Source organism: Phocoena sinus, chromosome 6, assembly GCF_008692025.1.
Source record: "Phocoena sinus isolate mPhoSin1 chromosome 6, mPhoSin1.pri, whole genome shotgun sequence".
In the NCBI taxonomy this organism is placed as follows: Eukaryota; Metazoa; Chordata; class Mammalia; order Artiodactyla; family Phocoenidae; genus Phocoena; species Phocoena sinus.
Window position 1 is genome coordinate 13,784,975 of NC_045768.1, and position 21,200 is coordinate 13,806,174.

Genomic DNA, 21,200 nt, shown 5'->3' on the forward strand with positions numbered 1-21,200 from the left:
CATGCTGTGTACACGGTGCGTCTCTCCTACGTATCTATGTCCATACTCTGTAATTGCCTCTTTGTGTGTTATGTCGTGTGTATCATGTGTTGTGAATTTGTGTTTGTGCCGTGCGCATTGTGGATCTGTTTCTGTGTGTGCTCTCTACACCGCAAGGGCGGGATGTTTGTGTGTTCTGTCGTGCGAATCCCGTTTGGGTTGTTCTAGGTCTGTGTCTACGCAGGGAGTCCGTGTGTATCTGCACCTCCCCGCTGTGTGTCTGTGCCAGCTGACGTCTGTGCCCTGCGCGCAGAGTTGTGTTTCCTCAACAAGTGTGTGCCGGCTCGGAGGGCCGCGCGCGCCTCCTCGTGTGCCCGCGTTGTGCCTGCGCCTCCGCCGGGCGGTCGTGCCGGTGCGCAGGCTCCGCGTCCGTGTGCGCTCGCGCCGCTTGTCTGCGTCCGGCGCGCGGTGGCGGCGGAGGATGCGCGCCCGCGGGGGCGGGGGCGGGGGCGGGGGCGGAGGCCGGGGCGCGGCGCGGGGGCGGCCCGGGGGCGGGAGTGGGCGAGCCGGCTGGCGGGCGGTGCTGCTGGGCCCCGCGGCCGCGGGCTCCAATGGCGAGGCCGGCGCGGCCCCCGCTAATTACATAAGCGAGACGTCAATAATTCGCGGGAAAACGCGAAAAAGATGGCGCCCTGCGCCCGGGGGGCCCCTTCCTGAGCGCCCCGGCCCCTCCCTCCTCCTCCGCCCCCCCTCCTCCCCGCGGCGCCCCCGCCCCGCCCCGCCCCCGCCGAGACCCCGACCCCGGCCCCACGGGCGGACACTCGGCCGGGCAGCCGCGGGCCGAGCGCAGCCACCTCCGCCGCCGATGCGCCTGGTGGCCAGACTCCAAGTGGGACCGGCGGACACGCAGCCTCGCGGTAAGTTCAGCGCTGCGGGCTGACGGCCCGGGCCGGGGGACTCCCCGCCACACTCGCCTTTCCCTGCAATCATCCCTCTTTTGGAAATTTCCTGAACTTTGGCGGGTCAGACGCCTCCGGGGGCGTTGGAGTCCTGGGAAGCCGCACGCCTTGGGGGTGGAGAGGGGTGAACGGTGTCCGCGGGGTGGCGGGAGCCCCGCCCGGGTCCCCGAGCCTTTCGGGGGCGTGTGTGACAGGTCGCTAGTCCTGTGCCTAAAATCTTTATTTTTCCTGTTGTGTGTATCGGGGGGTGGGTGGCTTGGAGACCGACGGGGGCGTTTGGGATTTTGCTCACGTCCGAAGTCAGGCTGCGGCAGGATTGGGATGGGGGAGGCTTGGCGTCGGAGCGGCTAAAGAGAGGAGCGCTTGAACCCGAAGGGGGTACTTCTGCAAGCTTTTTCCCCTCCCAAACACCCTTTTTAAAAAGCCAACGGCCGCCCTGGGAGAGGCCCCTGCGCATGAATCATCCTCGCTTCCTGCCCCCGCCCGGCCCCGCGATCCGGGTGCCGCGGATTTGAACTGGACGCCGACGGGAACCCGCAAACAGGCATTTCTTTGCAGATGGGTTTGAATCAGCCAATCACAGCCCGCGGGGGCCCGCTCCGGGAGGATGGAGGCGCGGTTGGGGGGGCCGCCACCCGAGGGCCCCCGCCCCGCCAGGGGGGGTGCGGCGACCGGGCCTGCTCCCAACGGCGCGGCGGGGGAGGAAGTGTCAGTTTGTGAACCTGCCGCGGGCCCGGGCCCCAGGCCCGGCGGGCAGGGACCTTGCAGCGCCCGGGAGCCAGGTGGCAGGGAGAAGGCAGAGATTTGGACTGCACACCCTGCCCGGTGCCTGCGCGCTCTGCCCTGGAGAAAAGAGAGGAATGGGGGGGGAGGGGCGGGGGCGGGAGGGGGGAAGGCAAGAGGGGACGTGGCCGCGCCACCATCTGGAGAGTGAAGACCCCAGCAAGGCCCTGCCTGCCCCAGGGCCCTTGACATGCACACACATGTATTCCATTTCATATGCTCACTGACATAAGGCTGTAGACATCAAACGGTCTCACAGGAGTACACACACAGGGAAAAACACAGGACTCTCTCCCTGTCTACAGGTAATCATAAAACCAGGTGCCCAGCGCCTTGGCAGAGAAGGAGGGCACCAGAGTAGCGGGTGCAGGGAACAGAGGGATGCTGTGTTTTTGGCTTAGTGGAGAGTCTGTGGAGGGGCCTGGAGCCAGGTGAGCCCAGATTGAGGAGGAGGGGGCCGTGGGGGGTGCTTTGAATGCCATTGAAGGTACTGGGGAGCCACAGAAGGTTTCTGGGAGAATAAGAAGATGGGAATTGAGGGCCCTGTGGAAGAGTCTCGTGGGGAGGCAGGAAACAGGGAGTGGCCTGTTTAGCACTGGGCGCTGGTGGTTCCATTCCGAATCCCAGGTGCCCAGCATAGGTGAGTGAGCACAAGGCTCAGGAAACAGTTCTTGAATGAATGAATGGCCCAGGCAAGGTGAGGCCTGAACTCAGACCAGGACAGGGGGATGGAAAAGAGGAGTAGGGTTGCCAGAAGTCGCTGTGCTTGGCTGCTGTGGCAGCTCATCGGTTGGAGAAGTCTGAGATGCTTGGGGGTCTGGGGACCATAGTAGTACCATTAGCAGGAAGCAGCGAAAGCAATGGGAGCAGCACATTTGTAGGATGGTGAAAGACAGATGTGGAGAGGTTGGCATGGCAGTGACTTCACTGCTTGGAGCCGGTTTGCATCTGAGTAAAAGCATAAGTGAGTTTAAATGTCCCAGAATTGGTGTCCATTAAATCATCCCATAATTGAGAACAGAAAAGGAGATTGCAGAAGACACAGATGGCCAAGTCTATACCAGTTCACAAGCCACCCAGGAGTTTCCCTCTCCAGGTGAGTTTTCTCTGTCCACCTCTCAGGGTAGGGGTCAGGGGTCTGAGAACTTCCCGCTGCTCCCCTGGAGAAGATCCTCCACTCAGAGAACACAGAGTATGTTTGCTTTAGGGATAAAACCTCTGGCTGTGAAGCCAGGGAGTGAGGTTCAGGCCCCACTGGGCAGGGAGATTTTGCTCCGTGGTTGGTTGAGAGAGCCTTTCTATTTAGAAGGCTGCATGGTATGGGTGGGGAGAGAGCAGGACTTAGAATCAGCTCGCCCGATTATGGACCATGACTCTGCCTCTGACCCCATAGCCACTTCCCCTTGCCAAACCTCAGTTTCCTGACTGGTAAAATGGGAATAATAATGCCTCCCTCACAGCGTTGTCAGCAGGATCCAGTGAGATGATAAAAGCATCTGGCACGTAGCACGGGTTACATAAATGGTGGTTTCTTTCCTTCCTTCCCCTTCTCCTGAAGTAAGGAGTAAAAACCCCTTTCTCTTTCTCTTCCAGTGTCAGTGGAAGCTGATGGAGAATCGAGGTCTGGACCCAGGGACTCGGGACTCCTATGGTGCCACCAGCCACCTCCCCAACAAGGGGGCCCTGGCAAAAGCCAAGAACAACTTCAAAGACCTGATGTCCAAGCTGACAGAGGGCCAGTATGTGCTGTGCCGGTGGACAGATGGACTGTATTATCTCGGGAAGATCAAGAGGGTAAACCTTTCCTTCCTGGCCCCAGTTCCCAGGCTCAGCATCTCTCTGCTCATCCTCTGGTCTTGGCCTCAGACCAGTGATGGAGGCTGGGAGACTGCTGGGAAATTCCCGCCTTGTTCTTACGCTCCAAACTGAAAGTGGAAGGAGGCGGAGCCTGCAAAAGCAGGTGCCATCCTTAGGGCCAACATCTTTAGAAAAGTGCTCTGTGAGCCTACAAAACAAAATAAAATCAGGTTGGAGAGGATCACAAACGATCACCTGGCCTGTTCTGTCCTTGGCGTTCCCGCCAAGTTGCCGTCCCCCAGTCCCTGACTGCACAACTCCAGTGAGTGGGTGTGCAGTACCTCCGGAACTGCCATCCTCCTTCCCCTTCTAGCCTGGCTCTCCTTTTTGCAGCACAAGGAGAGGTCTAAAGCCTCTGACCTGTGGGAACAGAAATGGGAGAGGAAGACCGTGTTCAAGTGGCTTTTCCCCAGCTACTGTCTCACACTGCCCCTCCCTCTCTCTGCCCCAGGTCAGCAGTTCTAAGCAGAGCTGCCTTGTAACTTTTGAAGATAACTCCAAATACTGGGTCTTGTGGAAGGACATACAGCATGGTGAGTATTCCTGTGATTTCAGGCACCACCCCCCGCCCCCCCGCCCCCCCGCAGCCCAATCCCCGATCCTCTCTCCGCCTCTCCCTCCATTTTTTCCTTCTCTCCTTCTGTCTCTAACTTCTGGCACCTGGCCTTGTCCTTGGAGCCCCAGGCGCACCTGAGATGCTGATCGGATTACCAGCTGTACAGTTATGTGGAAACACACTTGTGACATCTGTCATCCCCTTGAGTACTCCTACCTCATGAGGGAGGCAGGCAGATGGAGAAAGTGGCCCAGGGAGGTGCTGGGAGAGCAGGTTTGGGTCCCAGGCCTGTGTTTGCTTCCTTGCTGCCCAAAGCTCTGGGTCACTCTGGGGCTAGGGAACAGGGAAGGGCCCAGGCAATCAGAATTGTCACCTTTCGATATAAGCACAGTGTCCCCTATCAGCATGGTAAGAAAACGAGGGAGGCAGCTTTCTTCATGGGGGAAAGACCAAACAAGCAGATATGAACCAGGCAAGGTGATGACGGACTTACCGGGATGGAGCTAGACCAGTTTTCAGAGTTGAAAGGTAGCTGGGTTGGGTACCATCCCTGCCCTCAGAGAGCTGATACTGTCTTACAGAGATGACAGATTGGGGGCATTCTTGCCACCTTTCTTCCTTGCCATGTACATGACAGACATCACTAATCAATCACAACACTTGTATATTTTCAACATGGAGCTCCAAGCAGCCACTACCAGTCAGAGTTACCGTGAGAGAAGAGACTTTTTTTTTTTTTTGCCATTTATGCTCTAACAGGAGAACCGACATGGCGGTATGTGGGGAAGAGGCAGGTTTTAGGGTCCAGTATTCCTCGGACCAAGATATTCTAGCTCTGCCACTTACTGCTGCGTATCTTTGGGTGAGTGACATAAGCTCTGTGAGCCTGTTTCTTCATCTGAGGAAAAGGAGACTGAACGTACTGGCCTCACAGTGTGGTTAAATGCTTAGCCCAGTGCTGCTGAGTTACAGGGAGGCTGTTTCTGAAGAATTTGTTACCGTAAGAGATGATTTCAAGAGCCTGCCAAGCAGAGGCCACAGAACCCAGCCAGTTAGTCGAGCTTCCAAACTGCCTTTTTCTCCAAGACGTTGTGGCTAATACAGGCTGATGCTTCTCCAAGCCCCTCTCACCCTAAAGGTATTATTTAAAAATCCAAAGCAACGAGGGTCTCCTCTCCTGGGCTACCTTCTTTTTCAAAGCAGAAGGAGCCGGCTGGTGAGGAAAGACAGTCTAAACCATGGATCGAAGTAGCACACCGTGAATAGAAGGCCCACTGTGTGCCAGGCACCAAGGAGGTGCTGCAGTGCTCACCGTGTGGCTCCCCAGCCAGATCACTGCTCATCACAGGTAGGACAGCAGCCCTCTGGGGTCGCCCTAGAGCATAAGGCTGAGCACACTATAGTTACTGACCCGTCACTTCATTAAGCCAGTGAAGACTTACTGCGACCCACAGTGGGTCCCGCCTTCCTGGGAGCATATTCAGGGATCATTTACTCAACAAACATGGCTTGAACACGTGTTATGTGCCACACCCCATAAGAGGTCCTGGGGACACAGAGATGAACAGATACCTTTTCTGCCCTTACAGAACTTTCCGTCTGCTAGGGGAAATGAGACAGAAACACAATCAAAATGTATCTTACTTTATTCACTCAAACCCTTCAGTCATAAATACATATTTCTTCTTCAGCAACACCAAATTGCAAAGGAAAAAAAAAAGAGAGATGGAGAGGGAAACTGTAGATTAAAAGCAATTGATCAAACTTAAAATTGTTATGACTTTTTGGAGACAATTGAATATGTGAACACTAACTGAATTTGTTGATATTCAGAATTTATTTTTAATTTTTAGGTGCAATAAAGGTGCTGCAGTTATTTTTTTTTTAGAGTCCTGAATTTTCAGCAATATGTACTGAAATATTTAATACAGGACGGGGGGAGGTGAGTGGAAATATAGTCAAAACAAGATTGGCTGTGAGTTCATGATTGTTGATGAGAACATGGCGTTTCATTATAACATTCTGTTATTCCATAATAAAATTTTTTTAAAAATTATTTAACATAAAAAACTTTAACAGATCAAGTTAAATTAAGCAGGAGAGGCAGCATGACACGGTGAAAAGGACAAATAATGTGATGTCAGATAGCTGCGGGTTTGAATCCCCCCCCTCCTACTTACCAGCTGAGCATGGGACTTAACCTCTCCGAGCCTCAATTTCCCCATCTTTAGAATGGGCTAATGTTAATAGGCAGCTCAGACTGGTCGGGGAGATTCAGTGAGTTGGCCTATGGGGCCCAGCACTCAGTAGAGGCTTAGCACCTGGAATGTAATTTTAAAACTGCTGTTTCCTGTGAGCCCGACCTGACCCTAGAGGGCCTCTTTCTTTCAGCTGGTGTTCCAGGAGAGGAACCCAAGTGTAACATCTGCCTGGGGAAGACATCAGGACCGCTGAATGAGATCCTCATCTGTGGGAAATGTGGCCTGGGTGAGTGTGATGAGCAGGGCATGGAGAAGGCCCAGACCTGTGGGTCCCCATTCCCCGCTGGCTCGGGACCTGCGTCGCCCCAGACCATTAGGGCCTTAGCTGGCTTCCTGTTTCTTTTGGAGCTCCAGAGTGACAAGGGGCCAGTCTCTGGGAATGAGGGCCCGGGGAGGTGATCCTTGGGGAAAGCTGGGGCTTCTGGAAAGTGAGAGAAGTTATGCACTTTGGAGCCCCCGTGGGTGGAGAGGATGGGTAGGAGAGATGGGGCACAGAGGCTGAAGCCAGACCTTTGGTGCTTCCCGCCCTGGGCCAATGCTGGCTCTTAGTGGCCTGCTTGGACACCAGCCTGGCTGCCTGGTGAGCATGACCAGCCAGTCCCCTGGCGGCTGGCAGGCACACAGCTCCTAGGACTTGCCGCAGCCCTCCCCAGCCTGCCGCCTCTGGGCTGACTGGCCTCGGGCGACTGCTTCCTCGTGGGCACTCACCCCCTCTCCTTTGCCATAGGTTACCACCAGCAGTGCCACATCCCCATAGCGGGCAGTGCCGACCGGCCCCTGCTCACACCTTGGTTCTGCCGACGCTGCATCTTTGCGCTGGCTGTGCGGGTGAGCCCTCCATCCTTCCCACCCTGCTTCTCCCCATCCTCCAGTCTGGAAGCCCAGAGGCCCCCTGGGCCCGGGCCTCACTCCTGGTCACAGAGCCTGGCTTTGGAGGCAGACAGCGACTGCCACTTAACCAGCTGTATGTCCTTGTGCAGTTCCTTAGCCTCCCTGAGCCTGTTTCCTTGGCTGTTAAATGCATACAGGTTTGGGGACTTCCCTGGTGGTCCAGTGGTTAAGACTCCACGCTTCCAATGCAGAGGGTGCGGGTTCGATCCCTGGTGGGGGAATTAAGATGCCACATGCTGTGCGGCCAAAAAAAAAGTACTCTTTAAATGGATACAGGTTTGGTGTCAGGAGTAGGAGGCCCCCAACAAATAGTGAGAAATCACTATTAAGAGAGAAAATCCATATAAGCGCCCACTCTCAATATGTGTTGGTTATTATTGTTACTTTTACTGTTGCGCTTATTACTATTAATATTATTGAAAATGCAGCTCCTTGGGGATAGAGAGAGGATGGATCTGGGATTGATGAGAAGAGGCTTTGTGCGTTTCTGACTACATTGGAATATCTTGTTCCACCTGGTCGGCATTAGCCTTGATAGGGAGCCACGTGTGGCCCAACCGGGACCCCCGCGGGTAACTCGGGCCCTCATCTTCCCGCAGAAAGGCGGTGCGCTGAAGAAGGGCGCCATCGCCAGGACCCTGCAGGCTGTGAAGATGGTGCTGTCCTACCAGCCCGAGGAGCTGGAGTGGGACTCGCCCCACCGCACCAACCAGCAGCAATGCTACTGCTACTGCGGCGGGCCGGGAGAGTAAGGCCGCGGGGGCGGGGCGGGGCCTCCCCGAGGGGCGGGGCGCGGGGCGGGGCCCCAGGGAAGCCCGGTAGGCGCGGCTGGCTGGGGGAGCCAGACCCCCATGGAAGAGCCCGTATCCTCCCTCAGGCCTCGGGGATGACACCTGAGCGCGCGCGGGGCTCGAGAGCACAGGGCTAGCGCTCTCCGCAGCGGGGTGCAGGGGAGTGGTGGTTGTTTTCTTGGGGCACCGTGGAAAAGAAGGCAGTATTGAAGAGTGCTTACCAGACTGGCCCCCAGTGTCCAACCAGCCCCTTAGAGCTGTGCTACCCCTGAGCCTCAGTTCTCATCATAGTTTCCCCGTGACGTGGTGGTTGTGAGCGGTGGGTGAATTAGGTCGTTCACGTAAAGGCTCACACAGTTCCTGGCTCTTGGTAAGCACTTGAACAACTGTGAGCTGTTACTGTTGGTGCATGGACGTTGAGATAAAGCTTTCCGTTGCCAGAGTCAATGAGACAGGCTGCTGATGAGATATGAAGGTCCTTTTCCCTGGAGGTGTGCAAGCAGGGGTTGGGGGGAATACCTTGGGGACGCTGTGGAGGGGGTTCTTACCCTGACTGTATGTAGGATGGGAGTTCTTTGATTCTTCCTTGGGGCTTGGGCCTCCATGCAGCCATGGCTGATTGAGCCTGTTCCCTTGGGCTGACTGCACCAACACTGTGGGAGGAACCACAGAAGTGAGAGATGGAACCTCTGCCCTCAGGAAACAGCCTACAGTTCACCCTGAAGTCCTGAGTCTCATCCCCAAGTTCTGCTGACAAGCACTAGGGGTCTGGAGGCTGTGCTTACGACCTCGCCGGGTGATTTGGGCAAATCACTTGAAGTACTTCATCTCTCCAGTGGGATTAATAACCTCGGCCCCATCATCCTTCCGTGGGTGTTGAGGCCTTTGGGATAACAGATGGAGAAATGCTTATAGAGACCTTTGCAGCATTGAAGTGGTGGTTCTCAGTGCTTACTGGGCAGAGTTGCTCGGGTGATTGTCGGAAATGTGTCTCCCAGGGGCTATCCCAAGGATTGAGTAGGCCTGGAACGGGTCAAGGAATCTTATGCATTTTAACCTGGACCCCAGGTGATTCTGATGCAGGTGGTCCAAGGACCACATCTGACAAGGTGTGAACAAAGCATTGACTGTTAATTAAGAAAGCACCTTTTTGGTTTTCTTTCTTATTCAATGAGTAGTTGTTGAATGGTTGTGATAGGGTAAATACATTACCAGGTGAGGGGCTTATAGGAGCCTTTATTCTCCCATGAAGCCTCCAGGGCAAACCTTTCCCCATCAGTAGTGTTTGGGAAGCAGTGTGTGAGGCACAGACCAGAGATGGGGGCTCCAGTGTGGCACAAAGGGCGTGGGCTTTGAAGTCAGGGAGGCTAGGATTTGAGTCACCATCCACCACTTGCCTCCTGAGTGACCTTGAACAATCTGTCTAACCTCTGACTCACCTGTAAAGTGTGGTCAGCGGCCGTGTTTGACCAGATGGTGAGATCGAATGATATAGCCTAAGCCCTGCTGCCAGGGCTTCCCCTGGTACAGCCCAGTGCTCAGTAACTGTGAGTTCTCTTCCCTTTCCCCTGCTGGAGAGCGAGTTTGTGTTGGGAAAGGTTGCTGAGGCTGATCCCTGGCTGGGAGTGTGGGCCTGGCTGACCCTGGCTCCTCTGGCTCTCCAGATGGTACCTGCGGATGCTGCAGTGTTACCGGTGCAGGCAGTGGTTCCACGAGGCCTGCACCCAGTGTCTCAATGAGCCCATGATGTTCGGAGACCGGTAGGTGCTAATCTGGTCTGGCTCAGCCTTGGGGGCGAGGTGGGGGGATGGGGGCAGCAGCTGCAGCAACTCCTTCAGGTTGCCTGCCAGGCCCTAGACCCCCAGTGGGGGGCTGGGACAGTGTGTCCCTGTCTACAGAGGCAGCTCAGGGTAAGGAGGCCTTCCCAGTAGAGGGACACTCTGGGCCACATCCCCAGTCGCAGCCCCACCTTCCCTAAGCCCCAGACGCTTCAAGTGTCTGGGGAAGGGGGAGAGACACAGGCCCTGCCCCAGCCCTGACTGGGGTTGTTGGAGGAGGCAATGGGGGAAATGGATGACTTGATCTGGCCTCTAACCAAGGGGGCTAAGCTAGTGGAAGGCTTATGTGTGTCAAACAGGATACTGTGTGTGTCTTGGTTGGTGTCTCACGTTGTTTGTGATTGAGTGCGTGTGTGTGTGTGTGTGTGTGTGTGTGTGTCAGGCAGAGGGGAAGAGGGTGGTCCCTGCAGCCCACCCTAGTTCAGCTCACTCTGAACTCAGCCACCCTCCAGGGCAGTGATATTTGGGAAAGGGTTTGAGGTACGGGTTAGAAGGGGTAGGGGAGTAGTTCTTGGTCCCTCTTCTGCCCCATTTTTATCCCCTCCCCAGAGGGAATGAGGACAATGCTGACTCTGGGAAAGTGGGGCGGGGGGGGGGTGGTGGTGGTGGTGAGGGCACTGGACCAGGGTCAGGTGTCAGAGCCCCTCCTACCACAGGCCCCCTTTTCACCCACCCACAGGTTCTACCTGTTTTTCTGCTCCGTGTGCAACCAGGGCCCAGAGTACATCGAGAGGTTGCCCCTGCGATGGTGAGAGGGTGGGGCTTGGCCCAGGCCCACTCCTGTCCCTTCCCGGTTTCTCCCTTCCCTCCTCCCTCCGGGAACAATTCCATTTCCAGCCACCAGGTCCCAGCCTTGCCCCTGCCCTTCAGCCTGGACCCAGGATGCTCCAGCCCTGGCTGCACAGGCTGCCAGCTCACTCTGGGCCTGCCTCCTTGCACCCTTGCCCAGGGTCGATGTGGTTCACCTGGCCCTCTACAACCTGGGGGTGCAGAGCAAGAAGAAGTACTTTGACTTTGAGGAGATTCTGGCCTTTGTCAACCACCACTGGGAGCTCCTGCAGCTTGGCAAGGTATGCAAGACCGTGGGACGTCAGAATGGCGAGAATCCGTTCCACAGTGGGGTTCCCTAAGTCCAGAGAGGTGAGATGTTTGCCCAGGGCCACATGGCGCCGCACTAGGATCTGGGTCTCTGAGCACAGTTCTTCAGGAACGCTGGCTGTCCGTGAGGGCTGCTGAGTGGGGACAAAGACCCAGAGCCTTTGAGCCGTTGCATCTCTGAGTCCAGGCGTCTGAGCCTTTTCCCTGCAAGGAGCTTCCTAACCCAGGCTTTGGTAGTGGGTGGGTTAGGGCCTCACCAGCTCAGCTGTAGGGAGCTGGGGGTCGAGTCTGGCTGGAGGAGATCTCCCTACAGAGCTATGTGACCCACTCCAGATTACCTGGCTAGGATGGAAAGTGAAGTGGGCCTGCCCTCTGCCGGTCGTACTCTGAATAGCAGAAGAGATCACCAGGGGTCTGGGAACTTGGATTCACGGAGTGAAGTCACAAACCAGAGACTTTCAGGATGTCAGAGGTGGAGAGCTGAGCCAGGGCTTCCCCAACCACTTCCACGACAGGGCCATGCACCCTTTAATGACACCCTCTGAATCCTCTCCACCACATCCAGAGTGAGTCATCTCTGCTGACTGCCCCAAATCCTTTAGTGAAATAGGGCTTTTTTTTTTAAAGTAACTTTATGCTCGGCAGAAGTTCTTCACATAGTAACATCTTCATTTACAGTGTTTGATAATTTACAAAAGGCATACATATTATAAAGCCCTAAAAGATAGGTAGAGCTGGGATTTTTAAACAATTTTTTCCTGATTTATTAAAAAAAAAATCATACATGCTCCTGGTAGAAAATTTTCAAAGTACCAAAAAGTATAAGAAAGTACACTTAAAAGAAAACCATCCATACTCCTGCATCTCACCACTCAGAAACATCCACTGCTAACACACATAGGTGCACAGAGTTCAATCCTCTCATTTACGTCTATTTTTCTTTTTATAGGGCTTAGATATACGGTATTTACAATTTTTTATTGAAGTATAGTTGGTTTACAATATTATGTTAGTTTGAGGCATACAGCAGTGATTCAGTCATATATATATATGTGTGTATATATATATATATATATTCAGATTATTTTCCATTATAGGTTATTACAAGGTATTGAATATAGTGCCCTGTGCTATACAGTAAATCCTTGTTGTTTATCTATTTTATGTATAGTAGTGTGTATCTGTTAATCCCATACTCCTCTAATTTATCCCTTCCCCCTCCTTTTCCTCTTTGGTAACCATAAGTTTGTGGGAATGTAAATTGGTGCAGCCACTATAGAAAACAGAATGTAAGTTCCTTAGAAAACTAAAAATAGAGCTACCGTATGATCCAGTAAGCCCACTCCTGGGCATATATTCAGAAAAGATGAAAACTAATTCGAAAAGACACCTGCACCCCCAATGGTCATAGCACTATTTACAATAGCCAAGACATGGAAACAACCCAATTTCCCATCAATAGATGATTGGTTTAAGAAGATGAGGTGTATATATACAATGGAGTATTACTCAGCCATAAAAAGAATGAAATATTACCATTTGCAGCAACATGAATATTATACTAAGTGAAATAGGTCAGACAACTATTATGTCACTTGTATGTAGAATCTAAAAAATAATACAAATGAATCTGTATACAAAACATACAGTATATACAATTTTAAGTCATTTTTTTTGTTTACATTATATCATAAATACTTTTCCATGTTATGAAAGAGTTTTTAATCAACATTTTTCATGGCTGCATGGTTTCCACCATAGTTTACTTGCTTGTTTCTTTCCTGTTGGGCATGTAGTTTCTTTCCCATCATTAGGAAAATGATGCGGTGAACTTTTTTGTACATAAAGCATTACTTGTGTGTCATGTCTGTATGACGGGTTCCACGGAACAGCATTACTGGGTCAAGGGCATGGACATTTTTAAAGCTCTTGATACATTTAGGACAGGAGTTACGCTCCTCATTTACAGATGGCGATGTGAGCTCAGAGGTGAAAAGACTTGTCTGAGATCATGGAACAAGTCAGTGGTCCTCGCCTGGAAGACTCGGGGCATCAGGAGATTGAGGGGAGGGTGGGGACGGGCTGAGGTCTTCTCAGATGCCATGCGCCAGGTCTGACTGTCCTCTGCCCTGCTCCCCCGTAGCTCACCAGCACCCCCGTGACGGACCGAGGACCGCATCTCCTCAACGCTCTGAACAGTTACAAAAGCCGGTGCGTGCAGGGAAGGGAGGGAGCGCTGTGGGCCCCCCGACAGGTTGGATTTCAGTTAAAGCGTCTTCCTACCTCATAACCTTTGCACAAGCTATGCTCCCACCTGGGTCTCCCTCCATTTCTCTTTGACTATATGAATATTACCCGTCCTTCAAGATCAGGGAGCACCCACTTCATTTGGGATGCCTCCCCTGACCACTCCAGCAGCCAGACACATTTTGATACTGGACTCAGCTCCATAGGGGGCTGAAACCCCTGCTCTCTGAGGGCCCCCTGCTGTCTGAGGTCTCCCCTGCACTAGCCATCTATGGTTCTGGGCCAGGCACTGAAGCATGGACTCATCACCTGTCCCCAGCCCATGTCTGCCCATCCACACTGCTGAGTTCTTCTCAGAACACACGGCTGGCATGCCCCTCGCTACCACCACAGAGAATGCCCAAGCTCCTTAGCATGGCATTCAAGGCCTCTTATGATCAGACCCTGCCCATACCTTCTGCCACGGACCCTTTGCTTTATTTATTCTGGGCGTCAGCCATTCTGAACCCTTTGCTTTCCTACTCAGTGCTTTTGCTCACACTCTTTCTTCACCTAGGATGCTCTTTGATGCCTTTCATTCATTTGTTCCATCAGTGACTATTTATTGAACTGCTCTGTGTCAGCCCTGTGTAGGTACTGAGGACACCGTGAATAAGACACGGTCCCTGCTTCTGTGAAACCTCCCCAGACATCTCTAGACAGAACTGTCCACTCTCTCTTTCATCTTGTCACGGTTTGGGGCCCAGACACAGCCCTCTACTTGAGTACGTGGGGCCTCCTGACCTCTCTGTGGACGGTCTCCTGAGGGTAGGACTGTGGCTAAGTCACCTCTGCAGCCTCATGGCAGCTCAGCCAGTGATGAAAGGGTGAGGGAAGTGCCTGGAGGTGCTTTCAGTCTCCTTGGGGAGAGCAGAGAACAGAGTGGTGTGGAATGCAGTGTTTTGACCACAGGGTTCCACGGGGAGCTGGAGGAGGGCTTCCTGTAGGCAGAGGCCTTGGGGCTGGTTGAGGCAGAGAAGAAAAGGGAGGAGGAGCAGCAAGAGCCACACACAAGACAAGGAAACACCGGGACGAGCCGCCAGCTGCGTTCTCGGCCGCCACCTGGAGCCCCTGATCCCACAGGCTTCGAGGAATCAGTGTCTCCACGGGCCACTCTGGGTCCGGGGAGGCAGAGAGGGAGGTTTTAACACTTGACTCTCCTCCCCAGGAGGATGGACGGACAGGCTCCAGAGCTTTCTCCTCTCCCTGCCCACCCCCAGGTTCCTCTGTGGCAAGGAGATCAAGAAGAAGAAGTGCATCTTCCGCCTGCGCATCCGCGTCCCGCCCAACCCCCCCGGGAAGCTGCTGCCCGACAAGGGCCTGGTGCCCACCGAGAACGGCACCTCTGAGCTGCGTAAGAGAGGAAAGAGCAAGCCTGGGTCAGTGCCTGGGGCCCTTGGGCCGGGGCCGCAGCCGACCTCGGGTCCTCTGCTCCCGGCTCCGGCTGCAGCCCCCTCCGATGGGCTGTGTGGTGGCATCCAAGTGATCAAGGCAGGCCTCCAGCCAGTTAGTCCCAGCTGGAGGCACCCTGAACCGGCCAGTCAGTGGCTGAGCCGGGACCTGATCCCACGTTCCCGCTCCTTCAGCCACAGCCCCTTGTGGCCTCGCTTGGAGGGAAAGCCAGATCACGGGACCCAGTCTTGCTGGCTTAGGGCTGAGGCAGAGGTCAAGGGGCAGTCAGTGTGTAAGGGGTCCCTAGCGCTCCCGGCTGAGCCCAGCCCCCTCTTCCTGGCATGGGGGGTGAGGGGCAGAGCGCCTGGATGCCCGAGGCAGGAGAAGTACCTCCTCTCCTGCCTGCCCACTATACCCCGCCACCCTCGCACACCTGCTGCCCCAGAGGACCCCCCCCTCCCCAGGTCTCCTTGTAAAGGAGAGCCTGTGCCCACCCCCACGCTGTGACCCCACCCCTCCCTGCCCAGCCACTCCTCCCCCGGGGCCACCCCCTGGGCCTTCAGGCTCTGACTGGGCCACCCTTTCCCTTTTCTGTCTCCACAGTTTGTTGCCTCATGATTTCCAGCAGCAGAAAAGGCGAGTTTATAGAAGAAAAAGATCAAAGTTTTTGCTGGAAGATGCTATCCCCAGTGTTAGTTTCTCGTTTTCTCACTCTCCACTTTCACACTCAGGGTCAGCACATACTAGGGATTCCTGTGCAGAAAACTAAGTCCCCCAGGCCCAGGGGACTCTCCCACGTCCCCGAAAGGATCCTTTTACAGCTGGTTGAACAAGGAAGGGCCAGGCACTGCGAGACTCCTCCTTCATCTCCCCAAGTTCTCCCAAGAACCCAGAGCGGGGCTGGGCAAGGGCAGGTAATATCCTTGCCTCCACTGTCCAGGTGGGGAAACTCAGGGCCCAGGAGGGCAGTGGCCCTCCTGAGGTCACACCTCAGGCAGTGGCAGAGCCCAGCCCAGAACCAGGGCTCCAGAGCATTCTTGCCTTCTTCAGTAGCCCTGCATCCTCACTGAAGCCCTCGCTGTGGGCAGTAACATTAGCCGTGTCTCCAATGGACCATTTATAAGGCACCTTCACATCTGTCATTCCATTCTGCCATGCTCCCTGACACCTCTTAAGAGTGAAGCTCAGAAGGGGTTATTACCCACCTTTTGCAGTTGAGGTAACTCAAGCCCAGAGATGGAACAGTCAGACAACCGGCCAGAGACAAAGCCAGGACTAGAACTGACATGACCTGGCTCCCTGGTCAGGACTGGAAAAAAGAGGAAGGGACAAGTCTGACCCTCAGAAGGCCAGCTGGCCCCGTGCAGCCTGTGCGGCCCTCAGCGGGGAGGAGGGTGCTGTGAAAGGTGGAAGTGATGCTTGCCGGCTGACCGCCCCTCCTTCCTGTGTCCACAGAGTGACTTTACCTCGGCCTGGAGCACCAACCACCACCTAGCCAGCATATTTGACTTCACGCTGGATGAGATACAGAGTTTAAAAAGGTAACAATGAGGGACCCGGCAGAGAGGTCTGCTCTGGAGACTGGGATGGAACCAAGCAGGGAGACCACCATTCCTCTAGCTATGGAAGATGTGAAGCAGAGAGCCTTTGGAGGGAAGGGAAGCTCCCTTGGGGTCACTGAGTTAAAGGGTCTGCATTGCAGAAGGCTGCCTGAAAGGTCTGTCTGCATTAGGGCAGCCTAACACCCATGCTGTAAGCCTGCAGGGCTCCCGGGGACAGCTCCGCAGGGCAGCGCTCAAGGCCTGCCTAGTCCGGCCCTCCCTACCTCTCCCACTTCTCCTTGCCTCACGCCTGACACCAAAATTGCTGTGATCACCCCACATTCACGTTCCTCCAGGGAGCCTTCCCTAACCCTCCCCAGGCTGTGGCGGATGCTCCTTGTGTACTCCCCCAGAGCCTCGTGCTTGGTACACCCAAGGGGAGGGGCTGCATCCATCGTTTTATTTCCAGAACTATTAAAGGTCGTTTCGTGCTTTCCTGTGGGCATGGAGGGGAGAGCAAGGGCTTCAGTCAGTCAGGCCTGGGCTCCAGCCCCTACTTACCAATTGCCATCTGTGTAACGTTAGCAAAATTCTTTAACCTCTCTGAACCTCCTCACCTGTTCCTGCGTGGTTGTTATGAGACTCAAAATCCTGTACACGAAAGCACTCCCGGCCTGTAAGGTGTTGCACGAGTGTCTGGGGTCATGGTGATTATCATCTCTAATGGCGGTCACAGTGCTTATGTCAATGCCAGGGGAGGGCGGTCAGGGAAGGCTTTTGTGACTCCTTGGACTCTGAAGGCTGGATGGGTAGGAAATGTTCAGGAGAGAGGAGGTGCCACTGCAGCTGTGGTGGCGGGAAGCTCAGTGGGAAGGTGGCTTCGGCTGGGACGAAGGATGCATGTGAGAGGGACCAGGAGACGACGGGGAGGTCCCAAGGGGCGCTGAGGATCAGCGGCTGGCTCACCCTCTCCTCCCTCTTAGCGCCAGCTCAGGCCAGACCTTCTTCTCGGACGTGGACTCCACCGATGCTGCCAGCACCTCTGGCTCTGCTTCCACCAGCCTTTCCTACGACTCCAGGTTAGCTTCCCAGCACGATGGATTCAAGTTCCATCGCTCCCCCCAGAACCCCCAGCCCCCTTTGGGATGTGTGGCTCACTGTGCATCTGAGTCTCAGGACCTGGCCGCCCTCAAGTGCGTGAGGGTCTGGGACCCTCCGGTTCTGAGTTATGGGCATTCGGGCTGCTCCTCTTAGCCGGCTACAGGTTATGTGACACCTCTTGCTGGGCAGTTTCAGATCCAGGGTTCTTCCATTCTGGGGTTCTTGGCCTCTGCTTGCCATGATTTTGCAATGTCTGTGCCTCTGACTGCAGGGTCCCCTGACCCTGGTTCTTGGCTGTCTGAACCTGGTGTCTGTCTTGTGGGTCTTTAAGGAAAAGAGCCTGGGAGAGGGGAAATGGCATCCTGCAAAGTATAAGGACTAGGAGAGGGCACAGAAATCCCTGGAGGCCTAGCTAAGGGTACAGCCTGCTTGGCAACAGCTGGTCCTCAGCAGCAAAGGGAGGGTGGTGCTGCAAAGCACACAGACAACTTTTTAACTGAGGCTCTTTTAACTGTATTTAGGATACTTGAGGCCCTTGCAAAAAGTAGAATTTAAAGCATCGATGTAATGCCCATTGAATGTCTTGTCTCCAAACATCTCTGTCTTTCTCTGCTGTTGCCTCTGTATTTTCTTTTCTCTCTTCGGTTCTCACTAGCTCTTTGGGTCTTGGTTTGTTCCTAAGTATCTGTGACTGTGTACCTCTTCTTTTGTGTGTTTCTTTCCCCCGCTCCGCCTCTTTCTGCCCCTGTGGAGGGGAGAGGGGAGGAGAGGGGACACATGTCTGCCTCCCCATCCCTACCCGTGCGTGACGCCTCCGGCTACAGTGAGTCCAGGTGACCGACTAGGCAGAGTAAGCAGGGCCTCTGCACTGCACGGCTGCAGGAAGCACCAGGATGGTGCTCCTGGACTCAGGCCACACTGAGCTCCTCAGCATAAGAAACACGGTTTTAGAGCTGGACACACCTAGGTTTGAATCCGGGCTCTGCCACTCCCCGGCTGGTGGTTTCTCCTCTGGAGCCTCCTCAGGGCTGTGGTAGGGATCCAGGGGGATCATCGGTGCCCAGGGCCTGGTGCCCGGAGTGCTCAGGGACAGGGACTTGGTGGGATAATCCCGTTTCATTCCCGTCGTCGTCCTCCTCCCCTTCCGATACAGACGGACAGTGGGCAGCCGCAAGAGGAAGCTGGCAGCCAAAGCGTACATGCCACTGCGGGCAAAGCGGCGGGCGGCCGAGCTGGGTGGACGCTGCCCCTCCGACAGCAGCGCAGAGGGGGCCTCAGGCCCTGAGCGGCCCGACGAGGGCATCGACAGCCACACGTTCGAGAGCATCAGTGAAGATGACTCGTCCTTGTCCCACCTCAAGTCATCCATCACCAACTATTTTGGCGCAGCCGGGCGGTTAGCCTGTGGGGAGAAGTACCAGGTGCTGGCTCGGAGGGTCACGCCTGAGGGCAAGGTTCAGTACCTGGTGGAGTGGGAAGGGACTACCCCTTACTGACCAGCCCCTAAAGGATGCCAGCAGTCCTGGAAACCAAAGGAGAGACAGCGGAAGCCACAGGCTCCCCAGTTCTCTCCAGGCTGGGGTGGGGGAGGGAAGCAAGACGGAGCTGCAAGTGCCTGGCCAGAGCCCTGCCTGCCCGCCTGCCCGCCAGGGCTGTGCCTCCACTGTGCCTGTTCTGCTCTCCGGCCCCCTCAGGCTCACCACCTCTTTGCCTGTGTCTCTGAGGTCCCGCTGGCTACTTCTCAGCGTCTCCACACACTCCCTCAAACTGTTTACCTGTTCCTCTGAATTAGCGTCCTGCTGGCTCTGTGGGCTGTTCCTGAGGCCCGAGTCTTTGTCCCCAGTGCGTCCCTTTACCTTTCCTTCCCCTTTTGGGTGTGTGTGTTTACACACCCAACCCTCCACTGGACATCCTTACACCTGACCCATCCCAGGGACCACATCATGAGAACAGGAACCTTTGAGAAAGACCGGGTGAAGGTGGGTAAGAGGATGCCTTGAGGAGCCTTTCCCTCTCACTTTCCTGCCTCTCCTTCTGCCCTTGGGAAGAGGTGGTGAGGGTGGGAGAGAGAATGCCTCTGGAAAGCCTGTGTGGCAGAGGCCCTGGGACCCTCAGGATCTGAGGCGTGAGGAGACTCGGCCTCTGCTTCCGAAGGCACCAGCACCAGAGCCCAGTTATTAAGGCCGAGTGCAGGCTGCAGGCGTCAGCTTCTGAGACCCGTGTTCCCTCCCCTGGCCATATCCCTCTCTGTTACCATGGAGCTGGGCCTGGCCTCGCAAACCTGAGGCTGGAGGAAAGGAAGCCGTGTCCTGCTACACCTCAGACTGTCTCCTCTGCCTCCCACCCCCAGACTCACCCCCCCCACACAGAAGCTTCCATCTGCATGTGTGCTTTCACCTCCAGGCACACATGGGCTCCGGCCTCCAGGTGTACACACACACACACACACACACACACACACACACACACACACACACAGCCACACGTTCCTTAGGGTGCCAGCGTGGCTCCTGCCCTTGGCTTTTCCTTGGGCCTCTTCTGGGGGCCACGTGCTGCAACTCAATGTGAACATCCAGCACCTGCCTGTGAACCAGCCGCGACCCTAGAGGGAAGCACGGGGGAATCATACCCTCTTCCTTATCCCCTGCCCCGTTCTGAAATTGACAATCACTTTTGGGGCACGCTGGGATTTTTTTAAAGGGCCTGAGTCATTAAGTCCCCTCAAAGGGAAGCCTTTGTCAGTGGGAATATACATAGAGTTCTTAGAACCAACATTAAAACTCAGACCCACCTGGAGGGAGACCAAAAATGGGAGGGGGAGGAGACCCCTCATTTTTGCTGCTTCCAGAGGTATTAGAAACTGACTCACTTGATTGGAAAGAAGTGCCTTGACTGGGGCGAGGGGTGTTACCTGAGGGGGACCATCCTTGCCAACTGCTGCTGTGGCCTCCAGCTCGGCTGGGTTTTGGAGGCTGCCGGCTGCAAGGTGAAGGGGGGTGAACAATGAGCTGAGAGCAGCAGGCCTGGAGCTGGTTTTTCCATTAGGCTGACCCCCCCCATCTGTGGGCATTCGGGGGGGTCCCTGAGAGAGTTCAGATGCCCCTTGCCTCAAACCTCAGCCCCAACAGTGCCTTTCAACTGGGACCTCACCTCCTGTACACAGCCCACCCACTTCCTTCTGCTTCCCAGCATGGTCCAGGCAGGAACAAGCTGGTCGGGCCCAGTTCTCTCCCTTCTCAGCTCCCCAGCTGCTGCCACTGAAGCCCGCAACTGGGGCCAGGTGGAAGGGGAGCTGAGAAGGCAGCCCCCAGCCGCCTGAAGTACAGGGCCAGGCCTAACCGGATGCCTCCTGCCTGGCTCCAGAGAACACAGCAGCCTCCCAGGCCTGCCTTCCAGGCTTCTGAGAAAGTGCAGGATGAACACAGCCTGTCAGTGTACCTGCACCTCCTCTACTCAAGCTCCAGAGGCTCTGGCCTTGAAAAGGAGGACGGTGGGGGCGGAGGGGGGGGGAGACAGTGTCTTCCTCACCTGGAGGTCAGTGTAAGGCCTGGCAATGTCACACTGACTCCACACCCCAGCATTTCATTCGTACCTGAAAATAGCTGCATTACTGCCAACTGACCTTATCATAACCCTGTGCACCTTCGAAAAGATTTATGGTTTTGAATTGCTGCTTTTAATAACATTTGTTATATTAAAATTATAATTAATGTGTCTGATTTACAATTTAAAGGCTCACTTTGAAAAACTGCCTGTCATTCCCCTAGTGAAATATCAGCTGTTGGGTACCAGGAGGAATTAGCTCTGGTTTCCTGGAAGGTGAAGAGGACTGGTGAGGCCCCATCCTCTCTCTGGCCACCGTGCCAC

At 55.1% G+C, this 21,200-nt stretch overlaps 1 protein-coding gene across 3 annotated transcripts; it reads left to right on the top strand.

Moving 5' to 3' along the window:
- The first annotated feature begins 708 nt into the window (after positions 1 to 708).
- Positions 709 to 21,039, top strand: PHF19 (PHD finger protein 19). 3 transcript variants are annotated; one of them, XM_032634253.1, is made up of 17 exons: positions 823 to 896; positions 2,027 to 2,152; positions 2,743 to 2,817; positions 3,315 to 3,515; positions 4,030 to 4,111; positions 6,526 to 6,621; positions 7,123 to 7,223; positions 7,886 to 8,034; positions 9,742 to 9,837; positions 10,595 to 10,663; positions 10,865 to 10,985; positions 13,157 to 13,224; positions 14,520 to 14,678; positions 15,295 to 15,382; positions 16,147 to 16,232; positions 17,216 to 17,311; positions 18,487 to 21,039. In XM_032634253.1, the coding sequence occupies exons 3-17, from the start codon at positions 2,767 to 2,769 to the stop codon at positions 18,827 to 18,829; spliced, it is 1,806 nt and encodes a 601-aa protein (XP_032490144.1). In that variant the 5' UTR covers positions 823 to 896; positions 2,027 to 2,152; positions 2,743 to 2,766; the 3' UTR covers positions 18,830 to 21,039. The 3 variants fall into 3 exon arrangements, 2 of the variants coding, with proteins under 2 accessions (XP_032490145.1, XP_032490144.1); XR_004350266.1 differs by lacking the exon at positions 823 to 896 and having other exon boundaries at positions 1,846 to 2,152; positions 14,520 to 14,653; XM_032634254.1 differs by lacking the exons at positions 2,027 to 2,152; positions 2,743 to 2,817 and having other exon boundaries at positions 709 to 896.
- The last annotated feature ends 161 nt before the right edge of the window (positions 21,040 to 21,200 follow it).